The 16,742-nt window shown below is 57.9% G+C and overlaps 1 protein-coding gene across 1 annotated transcript; it reads right to left on the reverse strand.

The window, feature by feature from the left end:
- Positions 1-3,283: 3,283 nt before the first annotated feature.
- On the reverse strand, positions 3,284-13,831 carry GRIN2C (glutamate ionotropic receptor NMDA type subunit 2C). Its single transcript, XM_071573504.1, has 12 exons — positions 13,424-13,831; positions 11,176-11,771; positions 10,523-10,637; positions 9,775-9,986; positions 9,491-9,659; positions 8,984-9,137; positions 7,537-7,662; positions 7,222-7,451; positions 6,868-7,028; positions 6,116-6,303; positions 5,361-5,593; positions 3,284-4,963 (listed from the first exon to the last, which is right to left on the reverse strand). Exons 1-12 carry the CDS (start codon positions 13,829-13,831, stop codon positions 3,566-3,568), a joined length of 3,990 nt encoding a protein of 1,329 aa, XP_071429605.1. The 3' UTR covers positions 3,284-3,565.
- Between the last annotated feature and the right edge of the window lie 2,911 nt (positions 13,832-16,742).

Raw genomic sequence — 16,742 nt, forward strand, 5'->3', positions numbered from 1 at the left:
TCTGGTTTAGTCTGACTTCTTTTTCCATCCCCTTCCTCCTTGTGTGCAGGCACAGAGCAGCTATTCCTGGCGGGGACGGCCGTGACGGATGGGGCTGCAGGCCAAGGAGAAATGGCAAGCCGAGAGGCTAATGGAGACCCTCACCTCTTCTTCTCTATTAGCCTCCTGCAACTCTGGGTGGTAGCTGCAAACTCAATTAAAACATCTGTACTTTCCCCTTCTCAATTACGACTCCTTACACTTAAAACCAAACAAATTGAATTGCTCCGCTGCCTCAGGCTGCAAAGGCAGTTTCTGCCAACAAATTTATTATCACCATAAAGCGCAGCTTGATTTATGTTAAAATATTAAAGCAGATCTTTATGATGGAAATAAACACTTTCTGCTGTGATTCTCTCGAAGGACCTCACAAGTGAAGGCAGATTTTGGGGCTTGGGCCATAAATCTGAGGCCAAACTGGCATCGGGGATGGATTCAGTCTATTGCAGCACTTGGAAGAGCAATGGCCAGGGAAAGAAAAAGAAAAACTTCAAGGCTGAGAGGCAGGTTTAGACAAGGTTTAGGCAAGGCTTGACCATCCCGTGTCCCTGAGAGGATTCAGCTGTTTGAAGGTTTCAGGAAAGTGCTCACCATTTTATCCCTTGGATGGATTTGGTCAGCAGGTCCTGATCCCAGGAGCTGTTGATGGTTTGGGGAAGGGCACCTGCTGCAGGGGCTTGGCCAGGGAAGGTTTCGTGGCACGGCTTTGCCCTGGCAGGAGTCAGGAACCAGGAGGTAGCTGTGCCTGTGGCTCCCTCGGGCATCCTTGAACACAAGGCAGTGCCCTGCTGTCCCTGTGCTGGCACCAGCACCTTCCTGGCCTTGAATCTCTTCTGGTTTGTGGTTTAACTGGCTTCCCCTGCTCTGACTGTCTCCCCATGGCAGGACCAGCATGTCCTTGCTCTTGGAACCTCTTTCCAGTGGCTGAGCTGTGCTGGCCTGCCTTGTTCCCCCTCTCCTCAGCAGGATGGGTCTCATGATGCCGAGCAATGGGGCAGTGAAAATAATAACCTGCCATGGTGATGTAGGAGCTGGCAGAGGCAGGGGGTGGGTTTGGGGGGTGCTGCCTCGCCCCCTCAGTGGGGCTGAGCCCTGGGGGTGAGTGGCCAGCAGTGATCCAGCTGTATTTCTCTCTGCATGGCAGTCCACGGCGTCCCGGGGCGTCCCGGGTGCCAGAGCTGGCTGAATTAAAAAGTGATTGATTAGACAATTTCACCAAAAAGAAATAATATCCCTCAGAGGCTGTTAAGCACTAAACTACCCAACCCTCTTTGGAAAACCCAGCCAGAGGGTACTTCCAGACTGCTGCTTCCCTGCAGGTTTGTTCCTGGTGCACCCAGGGACGAGGGGATGCTGCAGAAACAGTTCAGCCCTTCCTTGGTCCTGGCGGGTCACAGATCCCACCTGCTCTAGGTGCCTTTGGCCCAGTCGTTTCCTCTCCCACCAGTGCCCAGGTTAGTACCTGACTCCAGGAATGGGAGAAAACCTGTGCTTTTCCATCCCAATTAGCATGTAAAGGTGATTATGCAAATGCCACCATGGTGGCAGGGGACTTGGGCATTCACATGGGGCACCTAGGACAGCCCTGGCCTTACACTGGGTGCTGGCACTCAACCCCAGGGTCACCTCACCTGGGAGCACCCCAAGCACCCCATTTGTCCTGTCTCTCACTGTCTTCAGCCTCCTGCAGCAAAGTCCTTCAATAAAACATGAAGCAGATCCATTTGGCCTCTGCTGAGTCACCAGGGACATCACTAATTAATTTTAAATGTTGGTTGGGGATTTTTGATATTTCATTCTTGATTTTCCCTTTTCTACTCCCTTTTTCTCTCACATCCCCAACCTGAGCTCGAGTTTGGCTGCAGCTGTGTGTGCTGGTTTCCTTGGGCCAGAAAACCACAATTTGGGGGAAGTTCCCGAGGCCACATTGGAGCCTCCTGGGGACTAGCCTATCACCCAGAGGGGCATCTGGGGCACGCAGCTGGGGAGAGCTGCCTGGGGCAAATGGGTGCCATCTCCTGGGGCAGCCTGGCTGGAACTCCTCGACTTCAACTGGGTTTATTTATTTATGGCCTTTATTTATACACCCAGCACCTCACTCACTGCCAGGAGGCTTGGAGGGGCTGCCAAAGCAATTAAGAGACAATTGCTATGATAAATAAGTAAAGGGAATTAAAGCGCCAGCACCAATGTGCAATGGCAGCCAGGCTGGGGGATGGGGGGACTGGCTGGATTTAACCCCAGGCAGATGGGTGCATGGATTGACGGACAGATGGATGGGCAGATAGACGTTAACAATGCTTTTGAGCCTGAAATACACGTGGCCAGGTCCTTCCTGACCTCCCCGAGGCTTTGCAGCTGTCCCGGGGGCAGGGCTGAGTGTTCCGGAGCAGCCCCTGCCATCGTTCCCTCCCTGTTACCAGCCCCGGCTGCTCGGCAGCTGCCAGCAACCCCAACAGCTGCTTTGAAATAGGAAAAAAAATTTATGAAGCTTTAGAGCAGCTTCTTGGGGAGACGTTCTTGGAGGCAGGCGATGCCCAACGAGCTGGGAAGAGGGGCTGAAGGTTGGCACCTCCCTGGAACAGCCTGCCTCGGGCAGCTTTGTGCAGTCCTGGCGCTGTGCTGGGATGGGACTGCTACCAGGGTCCCGGAGGCTTCAGTTCCCACTTCCCAAAGACCCCCTCCCTTGCTCGGAGCTGCCTTTGAGTCACGGCCGCCTCTGCCCGCGACCCAGCCCGGCAGGGTACATCAAGGGAAGAATTAAACCCGGCTCATCTATCACACCTGATTTATGGCTCCATCAGCCCTCGGAGGGTGGGAGGAATTTTTTCCTTTCTCACTCCCCACAGCACACCGTGTCGGGGCTGCTGTGCCGAGACGGAGATCCGTACCAGGCTGCCAGTGGCACCACCGGTCACCGACCCGAGCCCGCGGCCATCAGTGCCCAGCACCCCAAGACGCGAGCAAGGGGCAAGAACTCAGGCTCCAGTGCTCAGCTCCAGCCTCAGCACAGGCTGACGGCTCGTAATCATCACTCAGCGCAGTTTAATGAGTTGCCATTTTCCTTAGCCTGTCTGCTGCCGGTGGGATGAGCCGAGTCTCAGTAACGGGACACGAACGGAGAGGGGGTGCACAGGACCACGAATATCCCCATGATGCAAAGGGCAGCCCCGGGCTCAGCACCAGAGGATGGAAGAAGGGTCCCCAGCCAGCTGAAAATGTCTCTTTAATGACCTGAACATGGCGTTTCGAGTCCCTTTGAATGAAACGAAACGTGACGGCAAACACGGCGGCAATGAGTTTGGCGTCACCGATGCCAGCTCTGCCTGTGGGGAGAGCCCGACCCAGCGTGTACCATCCCCCGCCAGGCTCCTCTGACTCCCCTCAAAGCGCACGGGACCCGCCGAGCCGCTTGGAGCATCCCGCTGCCGACGGTGCAGGACCCCGGGGGGCTGGAGCTCGGCCCATGGGGACACCCAAGTAAAGGGCAGGCAGAGGGGTGCGGGCACCCCCCTGTTCCCCCACATCACACCTCCGACTCCAGGCTGGAGACCCGCCGCCAGGACCCGCCGGCGCACGGACTCGCCACCGCGCGGGCCACCAGCGGGTCCCTCCTCTCCGTCCCCACCGCCCGCAGCAAGGCCAGCTCCCCGCGCCTCCCGCAGTCTCTGCAGCCGCTGTCCCAGCGCCCGGACCCCCGGCCGCAAGGGTGCACCCCGAGGAGCCCGCGGGGAGGCGGGGACCCCCGCAAGAGATGCCCCGCGTACAGGGGCAGGTTGGCGTAGGAGTTCATGCAGGCGTGGGGCGCGCAGGGCGACACGGCGGCGGCGCGGGGGTTTTGCCGGCAAGCCTCCCGGTAGGACGGTAGCCTGGACACGGGCGAGTGCGGGACCAGCCGGGCAGCGGGCAGCGGGCAGCGCAGGCTGCAGCCGTAGCTGGCCTCGGCTTCGGGGAAGAGGTCGGGCACGTCGGCGCGGCCGGGCGGGCGGGAGGCACCGCAGCGCCGCAGCCCCCCGGGACGCCGCTTCTCGCCCCGCTCCCCCGGCGCCCTGGCCGAGCTCGCCCACCGGCTCAGCTTCTCCCGCTCCGCCTCCAGCCGCGCCGGCTCGCCCCTGGTTCTGCAAGTCCTGGTGACTTTCGGGAAGGCTCCGCGAGAGCAGGATGGAGGCAGGAAGGGGCTGCCCGCGTCCCGCTTCTTCTCCGCTGCCGAGAGCAGCCGGGGCAGTGTCGCCGAGCCCCCGTGTCCCCCTTCCCCCTGGAGCAGGGGGTTGTTTTGCGGCCGGTTCCCCCGCCCCGACGACCGCTTGTGCTCCCTGTAGATGTCCGGCGGTGGGAGGTCCCTGGGGGACGTGGGGGGCGGGAGGGGAGCCCCGATATGGTTCCCCACCAGCACCTGCTCCCCATAATCCCCTCCTGGGGAAGTCTTCACCAGGAGGTGAGGGAAACCCGTGAGGGCTCCATTCCCTGCACAGCCACCCCGAAACTTCACGGGGTGTAGCAGTCGTGGGTGCTCGTTTGGCCCTCTCCAGTTCTCCTCCCCGTGCAGCCGGGAGTCCACGGGGATGGACTGGGGCAGTGTCAGCCCCAGGGGAGCACCCTTGGATGTGTAGGTTCTCCCCAGCCTCTCGGTGGGGTGCGGGCCAGAGGAGGGGGCCCGGTGTGCGCCGGTGCTGTTCTGCACCACGAGCTGGGGTGTTCTCAGGGAGAAGGTTGTCTGGAGACGCTCGCTGTGGTTGCTCCAGTCCTCGATGGTGCGGGTCGCCTGCTCCAGGGAGCCGCCCACGCTGGCTGTTGTCACCATCTCCTTGGCCGCCTGCAGCATCTTCAGCACGTTGGCCTGGGCTGAGTTGGCCGTGACATCAGGTGTGGGTGCCCGCCCAGGGCTTCCCAGGGTCTGCACACCGTTGAAGCAGCTGTAGATGCCCTGTGGGAAGAAGCAGAGAGACCCCCACAATCAGTAAGGTCAATGGGGTCCAGCCCCTATGAGCTCATCCTGCTGAACCAAGTTCCTGCTGCTGAGGTGGAGGTGGCTTGACAGCACTGATGCCCTCTCTTCAGCATGGCCAGCACTGCCAGGGTGGGTGACACCATCCTCCATCACCCCTCTCCCCAGGGATGCTAATAATGGGTGTGGGCCCATTACCAGGGCTAAGCCCTTTCCCCCAAATCTGGCTTTTCTCCACAAGAGCTCATATCACCACAAACATCTCCAGTCTCTCCCATGTGGATCAAAGGGACAATGCCCACTAAGCTATGCCCAGCTCCATGACACCATGTGGGGACATTTGGGCCCCTCGAGAGCCCCTGGCAGCATCTCTCACCCTGCTGATGGCCAGGAGGAAGTCAAGCTTGTGGGACTTGGGGACAGAGTGACGCAGCTTCCAGTAGACGAGGTGCTCCCAGGCAAAGACCAGCAGGCTCAGCCCCATGGCCACCAGCAGCATGTAGAAAACCCCAGCCATGTTGTCAATGTCCAGCTTGCTGCTCATCACCTCGTTCTTCTCATTCTGACAGATCCCTGACAGCCAAACTGTCTCCAGCTTCTGGGTCTCACCTGAGGCCAGACACACACAGGAATGCAGAGGGTGAAAATCCACTCACAGGAATCATCTTCCCGAGCACATCACTTGCTCATTCCCACCCCACTGTGGCTGGAGGAGGAGAAAGAGGCCTCTGAGCCCCTGGAGCTGTAATAGCCTTGTCCTTGCTGCTGCCCTTGGCCTGAGCATCCCACCGGTCACTTCTCCCTCTCAAGGGTCCTGCCCTTTCTCTGTCCCCCATGCACCAGCCAGCCATGCTTGCTGTCCCCTTCCTAGACTTCTGCTTCTGACCCTTGGCTTCTGTGTGTGGCCATCTTCAAAATTTTACAACCCCAAAGAGCATGGCCCAACCCCCCTCCCCAGCATCCAGCTGGGGAGATGCTGCTGGATTTAATATCCCCTGAAAGGAGCTGGTGGAGAAGCTCCTCAGTGGCATTCTGCACAAAGCCCTGGAGGCTGCACAGTGTTTGGAGACCAAAGCCCTGGTCCCAGGATTAATTTTCAGGGTAGGGGGCAGGTGAGGATGGGGCACCCACCATCTCCCAGGAACTGGAGCAGGGCCAGGTCGATGGCCCGTTTCCAGTGCGAATCCTTCTGCAGGGCAATGCCGTAGCCCGTGGTGGCAAACACCTTCCCGCTGCCGATGGTCACCAGCTTGCAGCCCTCATCCTTGCCCGCCATGTAGTTCAGCACCGCCGCGTCGTAGATGAAGGCGTCCAGTTTCCTGCCCCACCAATGAGAGGGAGAGTGAGAAGGTGGTCTGAAAGCCCTTTTTTGAGGGGTTGTGCTTCTTTTGGCGGGGCTCTACCCCTTTCAGATAGCCCATCTGGAGGGGATTGTGTCTGCTTTGAGGGTCCCTGCCCCATCTTGGGGAGCTGTAGCCAGACTTGGGAGTGAAGCACCCAACTTGGAGGGTGTTATATCCCATCTAGGGGAGCCATATCCCATCTTGGGTGAACTGCATCCCTTTTGAGGAGAGCTGTATGAAGCTGCACCCGATTTTCCATGGGTTGTATCCTGTTTGGGGGTTCCATATGCCATGCAGGGAAGCTGCAGAGAGCCATATCCCATCTGGGACAGCTGTATCCAATCTGGAGGACCCACATCTCACTTGCAGGGGGTTGTACCCCAGTTAAGGACTCCCTACCCCATCTGGGAGGTCCTGTACCTCATTTCAGGGAGCCATAGCTCATTTGGGGGTGCTGTATCCCATTTGGAGGAGCTGTACCCCAGCTCTGGGAGCCATATCCCATTTGGGGGAGCCTCACCCCATTTGGGGCAACCATACCCCATTTTGAGGCTGGTGAGGGCGTCCTCCACAGAGCGCTGGTTGTACTTCACCATGTGGGTGTGCATGTCAGGGTAGTTGCTGCGGATGTTCCTCTCGGTGCTGCCGTTGGGGACGGTGCCAAAGCGGAACGGGGGGTACTGCTCCTGTGGCTTTTGGAACTGCAACGGGGAGCCCCAGGGAGTGGCATCACATGGTGTCCATGTCCCTGCCATTTCCCTCCTTCCCACAGCCAGCCCTCCACCCACCCACTCATGCCCACCCAGCTGGCAGTGGTGTGCAGCAACACACACCCCAAAAAACTTACTGTTTTCAGGAATTGTTTAGTATTCCCACCCCAACCACCAGCCCCACCTTTCTGTCGCTCAGTCCCGACACGGTGTCGATGTACTGCTCCTGGATCATGAAGGCAGCCAGGTTGGCTGTGTAGCTGGCGAGGAAGATGACGGCGAAGAAAGCCCAGATGAGCACCATGATCTTGCTGGTGGTGCCCTTGGGGTTCTCAATGGGCACCGAATTGTTGAAGACCAGAGCCCAAAGCAGCCACACTGACTTGCCAATGGTGAAGGTGGGACCTCCTGGCCCTACAGGAACAGAGAACAGAAGAGACAGCCATCAGCCCAGCTGGAGATGTGAACCCTCCACCCAGCTCCCACCTCCCCAACTCACTCTTGGCACTGGTGAGGTTCTGGTTGTAGCCAACGGGGCTGAAATACTCAAACACGAAGACGGTGATGGCCACCACAGTGAGGCACATGACAAACATCATGACCCACACGGCTGGGCTGTAAGGCTCTGCAAGGCAAGTGAGGCTCTGTCAGCTCCCTGGGAACCTTGGGGACTCCCAGGAGCCCTTCCTGATGGATGGGGCTCATCCTCCTGAATATTGCCTGTCTTAGGGGAGGAGATGGGGGCTGGCAGCACTGTGGCCAAGCAGCTCCACAGGGAATCAGGAGGGAAAGGAGTTGCTGTGGGATGGGGGATGCAGGCATGTTTCCCTGCCTACACAAAATCAGGCTTTCATCAACAGGGAGATGTTAACGAAATGCTGCGCATCTCCAGAGTCACTGGCAGGAGGGTTTTCCATGTGATCACAGGTTCTCCCCTGTGATGGCTCTGGCCACAGGACTGTGCCTGCATCAACCACAGGAATAGCCTGCCAGCTCCAGTCAGCCCCTGGGAAAGCCCCCTGTGAGCTGGGGTGGGCAGTGAGCCCCCTGCCTGCCCAGGCTGATCTGGGATGGAGTGGCAGGAGCAGTGGGGATGCATCTGAGCAGTCAACATGCAGCCGCCTGAGTCCATTTGTCAGCGCGTCCTTCGCTGTCAGGGAGGAGAGGCCTCCCCTGATGGGGATGCAGCTCGTTAGTGCAGGAGCAGGAGACACAGGGACTGCAGACCCTGGCCCTCCCAAACCAGGACAGGCTGCTCTGTCTGACCCCAAGGCCAGTGAAGGTGACCTTGCTTTGGGGGCAGGTCAGACCCACAGCATGGGGGGTACAGGAGGGGGAAAATGTGCCCAGGCTGGTGGTGTCCCACCCCCTGTGACACCCCTGGCACTTGCACTCACCCGCACTCTCCCCACACAGGAGCCCAGCTCCAGCTGAGCTGGGACATCTCTGCTGTGCCTTTGCTGAGAGGCTCAAGCCCTGCCCGAGCGCTCAGGCGGAATTTTGTGATGACCTTGGCCAGTCTCCTCCCCTTCCTAAGCTGCAGTTTTGCTGTTTTAAAACTCGTTAAATTAAACTTTTAGCACCGGTGGTTTCCTACAGTCAGCTTAAGCACCTGTTCTGGTGACAGTGGCAGAAACAGGGCCCCCACAGCAGAGCTCTGAGGTGGCAAATCCCCCCACGTCCCCATCCTCCCTCCTCCAACACAAAAAATGAAAAGGAGAAAACCACTGAGCTCAGCCTCCCATCTCCCTGCCTCCATCTCCATAATAAAAGGATTATTCAGGCAGGGAAGGAGGAAGCCCCAAAGCCAGAAGCACAATCTCTCTCCCTTATGACTTAGGCCTTTTTTTTTCCTTAAAAGTTATTAAAACTGAATACTATTTCCAATTTGCATTGTGGAAAGCATGGGATGATCCTGCAGACAGACAGGAGGACACACAGCTCACCCAGGAAGGCGGAGGGGGAGACGGTGCCGTTGCTCCTGGCCACCATGACGCTGATTCCTGTCTCCACAAAGGGCACGGAGAAGTCCACGATCTCAGAGCGCTCCTCGTTGATGGTGAGGGAGCCGATGGCCATGTCTGCGCGCTTGTAGTACACCTGGAGAAGGTGCAGATGGGCTTGGCATGGGCAGAGGGACAGGCAGAGGGACACAGACTGCCTGCCCCAGGCATCTCCTCATCTCCAGCATTTCCAGCCTTAATTTCTCCACTTTTTAAAAAAAAAAGTATTATCTTCTTAAGTGACCAACCGGCATGAACACAACCTGCTGTGGGGTTGCAAATGTTTGTCTGACTTCTCCTTCAAGGAGGAGATCATGCCAAGCTATCTCCTGCCCAGAGTCCCCCCACAGACACCCTGATCCCATCTCCATCAGGAAAGCCCTATGTCAGGGATGAGTGCTGGCCCCCAGGAAGGGTCAGAGGAGGGGTCCAAGCCATGCCCAGCCCTACCTCACCAATCATGCCATTCCAGACCCCACGGACAATCTTGCCATGTTTGCCATTGGTCACCAGGTAGAGGTCATAGGAGAACTTCACTGCCTTGGCCAGCTTCTTCAGGATGTCAATGCAGAAGCCCTTGCAGCACAGTTTGGTGTAGGGATCCACGAGGCCATCACCACTGGAACCACACCATAAAAAATGGATTGGATCAACCAAAGATGGTCTGAGCACCCTGGACACCACATGCCTGGGGAACAGTGGCCAGAATTGCCGCGCTCCATCCCCCTGCTCACCTCTGGGAGGAGTTGGTCTGCTTGCGGCAGGGCACCGTGTTGCGCACGCAGACCCCCGTGCTGGGGTCTGTGTTCTCCACAATGACAAAGGGTCTCTCCTCCAGAGTGGCCACTGTCAGGTGCCGGTTATCGAACACAGGCTGCATGAAGGAGCCGTAGCGGGGCCACACCGGGTACTTCATGTGGATGATTCCTTTCTCCCACTTGCCCACCTGCTCCCAAGGGAGAGCACATGGTCACCCTGGTGAGGGGCTCTGGGGGTCACACAGGGTCCCATGTTCATCCTCCCCACACCTCTGGGGTCTGTTATTCCTGGTGAGCCCCATATCAGCATCCCCTTCCCCACACAAACACAGACCACAAGGCAAAGCCTTTCCTCCTGGGCCCTGAGCATCTCACTTGGGTGAGCACAAACCTGGACAAACTTCACCCCAAATACTTTCAAACTAGCAAAAAAGCCCTCCACACAGGTCTAGGTGTTTGGTTGCTGCTCTCCAGAGGTGGGAAGCTGCATTTTTGCCTTTTTTGGAACTTATCAGAGAAATTGCAGGGAAAAACTGACAGTTCTTGGCAGAGTTTTAGTGCCCATCATTGCCACAAAGCCCCACCATGGGTACTTTTGGTACCAGCCATGGGTTTGCATGAGATAACCCACCCCAGGGTGAGACCTCAGCCTGTACATGGCCCCAGGCTCACCCTGCCCAGCCACCCCACAGTGTGCCTGTTCCAGGGGGCCTGAGGGTCCTACCATCTCCCAGAGCCGGTGCTGGTTGAGTGTGATCACCACCATGGTGGGCCTGACCAGGTAGCCACCTTCATTGAAGGAGAAGTCTCTGTGCTCCCATGTCACATTGAGGAGGTGCCTGGTGGGACATAGAGCCCATAAGCCCCTGGCTGTGCAGCCCACCCAAATACAGCCCTCCTTCTCCTCCTCCTCCTCCTTCTCTTTCTCCAGCTTTAGATGCGCTGCCACAGGTCTCATGGAGTGATGTGGGGCTGAGAGCTGGGGAGCAGGTTTAGCCTTTACTCAAGAGCCAGAGAGGAGCTGGAGTAAGCTCTGCCAACAAGGAGGCACTGAGGATGGCCCACTGCAGGGCTGATGTTGCACAGGCTGCCACAGCAATACTGAGGTGCCACCTCTGCACTGCTAAACAGAGCTGTGAAACCCCCCGGAAACCCCCTAAGGCTCCCAAGGTGCATGGATCATGGGAAAAGGCAAGGGCTGCTCTGGAGAGATACTCCAGGAGAAAGCCAGCTAAGAGCCATGGATCACCGGCTACAGCCCACAGTGAGCATCATTCCCCCTGCCAGCCAGCTCCACCCCACTTCTCCCCTGGCATTTCCCTCTCCATTTTTTCATTCCCCCCATCTCACTCATCCCAGGGGGTCCCTGAGCCTCACCGGTAGAAGCTTGTGTTGGTGGGGGTGGCCCTGGCGGGGGTCCAGCAGTCCCGCCCCACCTCCGGGAGGTAGCCATGGGCACGGAAGAAGCTGGCTGCCCCCATGGCAATGATGGCCACCCCATCCCGCACCTTCTGCCGCAGGCTCAGCTTCCAGCTCTCCGTCACCACGCTGATGAGGCCCACAGGGAAGGAGGCGGGTGGCACCTCCATGTTGCCCACTGTCAGGCTGGGCACAATCCAGACGTATCCAGGCCCCACAAGGCCGGCTTGTTCTGCCATGGAGAAGAGGTACTCGGCCTCCTCCCGTGAGCAGTACACGATGAGGACCTGGGCATCGATCTGCCGCAGGAGCCGCTGCGTCCTGGAGCTGCTCTGCTCCTGGCTCATCTCAAGGGTGAGCACCTCCTGCAGCTCCCAGCCAAAGTAGCTGGCATCCGTGAAGGAGCGGATGACGTCCAGGAAGATGTTGTAGCCCGGGTAGAGGCTGGTGATGACAGCAAAGGAGCCCCAGTCATATTCCTCTAACACCTTGAAGATCACCTGGATTTGTTGCTCGATAGAGACACCCAACTGCAGGAAAGCTGATCCAGGCTCCTGCAGGAGGAGAAGGGGTCAGAGGCTGCTCTGGCACTGTGATCCAGAGCTCTTGCAGCTGTGCAAGCCTCCTTAAATTTCCCATCATGAAGAATTCAAGTGGGCCATGAACTGGTGTGGTCCATGAGCTGGAGACACCCAAAATCAGACTGATGCACCTCCAAGGAAGCTCATCGCATGCAAAGGGTCAAGTCCTGCGCCCTCACATTTGTTTCTCAGCTTATTGACCAAAAATTCATCCATTCTCCAAAGGAGATCAACAATTTCTCCTTAAACCAGGAGAAGAAGGTGCACAAGAGCTGTGCCAGGAGCATAAATCCCATCCCCGCTCCAACTCACTACCTGCAGCCGGAGCCTGTGCAGCTCCTTCTCTCCCGCCCCACCTCCTCGGCCATCTGGCCTCTCATTAACAAACCTTAATTGATCTGATTCTGTCTTAAATGATTCAGCGAATGGCATTTGCCTAAGGTCACGTGCAGTTATCAGGATTTTGCCACCCAGACCCTCTCCACCTCCAGAGAAGTAGTTTGGGGTGAGCCCCAGGGAGCCACAGATAGAAAGCAGGACTTTGGACCCATGGGAGGAGAAGGAGGTTGAGCCTTCAGACAGGTCCCTCCACTGAGACCAAAATACCTAAATCCTGGAGAAAAACCCTCAGACCGCAGCAAATCACGGCTATTTTTCAGTTGCTTGGAGCTCCACCTGAGCCCTCTGCCCCCATCTGAGCCCTCTGCACCCACCTGAGCCGTCTGCACCCACCTGAGCCCAAGTCCACTGCACCCACCTGAGCCCACTGCACCCACTGCCACCCACCCACAGCAAGCAGCAGCTCAAGGTGGTCCAGAAGCACCAGTGGGTGTAGTCAGGGTTGCAGGGGTGCCATTCAGGGGGTTGGACCCCAAACCACTGTGCAAGCAGAGCACAAAAAACATGCCCTGAGTACAGGCAGGTCTCCAGTCACAGGAAAGAGCAAGCACTGAGACCTCTCCAGCGCTCAGGCTGGGCAGGGTGGGACAAGCAGCCATGAGGAGATAACCCAAATCTCCTTGTCACAGCCCATCACCACATTCCCAGCACCCTCCAGCCTGGCTCCAGCTCTGCCTGCCACCAGCACTTCCCAGCAGGCAGGTGACAGTGACTGACAGTGTCTGACACCAGTGAGGAGCAGAGAAGCCAAAAATCCTATTTCAGCCGTGGTGCACCTGAGATTGCCTCCACAGCCAAGCGAGGCTCCTCCCTGCTGTCCACCCAGCCATCTCAGGGCTGGATCCAGCCCCGGCAGGGCAGGAGAAGGATGGGGTCATGACAACACTGTCACTTACTCAGTAGCCCCAGTGCCACCAATCCAGGACCCCATGGTGGGAACAGCCAGGAGAGGACAGGATGCAGCACACCAGGGAAGGTTCCTGCACAGGGCACTGAGGTCTTTTCCCATACCCTATCAACAAAGCCCCTCCTTGAAGTCCCGCCATGTCCCACCACCCCAGCTGGCCACAGTGCCACAGCCACTGCCTATTCCTGCCTGTGATCCCACATGCTGCAGCACGGCAGCTCCCCTGCCCTCCCACATTCCACATCGCTTACCTACCCCTCTCTAATAATTCCTCATTTCTCTCATCCCCCCTGGAAATAACCCCCAGTGAGTGCCTCACCTTTGGGGTCAGGACCACAGCAGAGCCCCCGCTGATGCTGATGACAGGGACTTGGGTCTGGGAGGAGATGAAGTCAAGGATCTGGGCCACAGCCTCTGTGCCCACATTGTCCTCAAAGACGATGCCGTGGATCTTGTGGCTGGCGAGGATGTCACAGATCTGGGTGAGGAGGGTGCTGGGGTTGGTGTTGTTGACAATGACGGTGATGGGGTGGATTTCCAGGGGCATGTCCAGGAAGCTTTGGGGGCTCAGGCGGGAGCGGATATGCAGGGGGTAGGATGTGCCCCCGAACACCACGGCCACGTTGACCACTGGCTCCTCGGGGCCCGGCAGCAGGAGGTCTGTGAAGGCAGCCGAGCAGCCCAACACCATCGACAGTAGCAGAGTGTGCGCCGGCGCTCTGCCCATGTCCACCGCCACGTCCCTGCTGGCACAGGACAGAGCCCCTCTCATCCAGCTGCCCACCAGGACCTTGACTCACCCCACCACTCACCCCAGCCCTCCACACTGCTCTGGAGCATCACCAGTGTGTGTTGACCCTAGAGACAGAGAGGACCCTCATCCTTTGGACACTCGGTGTGGTGAAGAAATGACCACAGGGTTGTATTTACCCCCCCACTGTACAGCCCAGTGTCATGTGCCTTGTCTCCAGTCCTATCAATCACTTAGCCTCCACAGACAGTCCCCTCTTCCCACCACCGCCTATTCCCCATTCCACCAGCACTGTGCCCCTTCCATTGCTCACCCATCCCATCCAAAAGCCACCATATCATCCCTTCAGCCAGGGATGGAGACAGCAGCAAGAGAGGGCAGGAGAGGCTGGCAGCTCCCTGGTGCCTCTCTCTGCAGTGGACAGCCACCTTCAATATTTAAAGGCTTTGCCCTTGGGGGAGGGTTCAGTTCTTCACCCCCTATGTTGAGATTTTGCAAACCACACAGTCACCGGGGCAGTCGGTCCCCTGCCTGTCTTCCTGCCTATCTTCTTCCTCATCCTACGTCAGTCCCTTCTCTGACACAAAATCTCAGCCAAAGCACCTGTCTGGCTCCTTATTTCCAAGTTTCCCCTCTAGACTACATCCTTCAGCTTTCCTCCTTCTTACCTTTACCTCCAGTGTGTGTCCCCTGCTGGCACTGCCCACCTGCCTGGGACACCACTGCACTGCGTCTCTGCCTGCTGCACCCCAAATCCAGGCTCTCAGGGGCTCTTTGGGCACCTCTTCCCTACCAGGTCCCCAATTCCCCACTGCCAGTGGGTGCCCACACTGCAGCAGGCAGGGTGACAGTCCCCCAGGGGGGACACATCCCTGCCTACAGCAATGCACCTCCATGCTGGAGCTCAACCCTTCCTCAGAGCCTACAGGCAAAATCAACCCACAGCTGGAGGCATCCAAGCCCCTCTGTACCTCATTGTCCCCAGGACTGGTGCCCCAGTGCTGCTCTGGGCAGTGGGGAAGGAGCCAAGCAGCCCTGCACGGTGGCACCCGCCACGCGCCAGTGTCACTCCATGCAGCAAGGTGCCAGCTGGTGCTTGGAAACGTCACTTGCAATTAAAAGCTGCTGTTGCTTATCGTGTCCCCAGCACAGCCAGAGGAGCATCTCATTGAGTGAGTCCTGGATGGTTTTGGGGTCTAAGCTGCCCTGGGCACCTGCACCCCAACACCCCACTGTGCCGCAGTGACAGACAAACCCTCGGCACGCTGCAAAATCACTGCCACCGTGTTGGACTGAAAACGCAGGAAATAAACCCAAGGACTGCCTGGCTGGGCACCTTGCAAGAGCTGCTCAGTGCGGATTTGAGCACCTCCAAAGCGACAGGGAACACAAACCCCACACTTCTCTCCTTACCCCGTGGGTACCGGGAAGGCTCAGGCACCTCTCTGGACACTGATGCTCACCAGGCAGCATCTCTCTCAGCCAGATGAGCTTCAGCAGGGGATCACCCACCCCCAGTACCCACCACCACCCAAGGGGTTCACTGCATCCCCCACCCCTCAGCACATCGCAGCCGGCCGAGCCGCAGGAGCCACAACTGATGCCCGCAGCCAGGGTCCCTTGGCCAGAGAGGGCAGCAGGTGAGTCATGCCATGCTGGCATCGTCCCACGCTCTGGCATGGCCAGCTCAGTGGCGGGGCAGCCTGCACTGCCTGCTCCTCACTGCGAATTCCCAAGTATTTTTAGTCCCATGATAAATAATTCATCGGGAATCCGGCACCAGCTACCCGAGCAGAGAGGAAGAGGAGCAACACGCCACCCAAAACAAACAGAACTGCTCTCCCAGCAGCACTGTCCGTCTGAGCCCTCCTCAAGGACATTTAAATATACTCTGGGCCCTCATGGTGCCTGATTGAGTTTGCTCTTGCCAGCCCTGGTACCTCACCCATGCCAGGCCCTTATCCTCCTCTTCCTCAACCCAGCTCTTCCCCATGCTCAGGAACCTCCTCTAGCACTGAATAATCCAGACAGAGACCATAAAATGCCTCTTGCAATGCCAAGCTCTGTCACCAAAGGGGTTGCCCCGCTCGTGGCTGTCACTGGGGACAGGTTTGAGGACTCTGGTTTCCCATGGACCAAGCTGCAGGTGGAAAGCATTCCCATCCCTCACAGCCAGAATGCAACAGCAACGGCAGAGGGGAGGTGGGCATGGGCACGTCACAACGTTCAACCAGTGCTGAGGAAACCAGGGCAATGAATTTCCATCCTTCTCAGTGCCACTGGACAGAGCCAGGCTGCTCACCACAGTCCTTGGTGGCCATGGAGGAGGATGGAGGAGTTCAGAGCCAGAGAGATCGTGGCTGGTAAGGGCTCCCTTCACAGGTTGGAGCCAGGGCTGCTCCAAAATGGCTGGATTTGGGAGGCAAAGGGCAGTCAGCTCCTTCAGCTCAGCCAACATCATGCGTTTCCAGCCCATTTTATCTATGATTGAGCTAGAGGGATGCCAGAAAATGTGGGGGGTTTGGGGGGGATGGCAGATTGCAGGAAAGCAGTGGAGGCTGAGGAGGAATTGAGCCCATCCCTGAGCTATTGCTGGAGCTGGGGCTGCTCTTGGGCTCAGCACAGCAGAGCCCCCACAGACTAAAGAAAATTCACATTTTCCAACCCCTTGTAGCAAGCACTGTGGAATTGTTTCCTTGGGAAAAGACCTTCCCAAAAGGGAGGTTTTTCCAGCTGGTCCAAGGGCCATTGGCCAGGCTGGGGCAGGAGAAAGGTGGCCATGGCCAGGAGCCTGGGCAGGGCAATAACCACCTCCTGGCAGCCTCTCCAGGGACCAGAGGACACCACAGAGGTGCTCAGTGGCTTCAGCACTTGTTTTCTGTTGCTT

This window comes from Pithys albifrons, chromosome 19 (genome assembly GCF_047495875.1).
Source record: "Pithys albifrons albifrons isolate INPA30051 chromosome 19, PitAlb_v1, whole genome shotgun sequence".
Lineage (NCBI taxonomy): Eukaryota > Metazoa > Chordata > Aves > Passeriformes > Thamnophilidae > Pithys > Pithys albifrons.

What these genes read in the sequence shown, in the direction of transcription:
- GRIN2C (XM_071573504.1), bottom strand. Translation starts at nt 13,831, where the DNA reads ATGGGCAGAGCGCCGGCGCACACTCTGCTACTGTCGATGGTGTTGGGC. An exon ending in CAGACCAACTCCTCCCAGAG is followed by an intron (nt 9,660 to 9,774) that starts GTGAGCAGGGGG and finishes GTGTGGTTCCAG; the next exon opens with TGGTGATGGCCTCGTGGATC. An exon ending in GAACCTCACCAGTGCCAAGA is followed by an intron (nt 7,452 to 7,536) that starts GTGAGTTGGGGA and finishes CTGTTCCTGTAG; the next exon opens with GGCCAGGAGGTCCCACCTTC.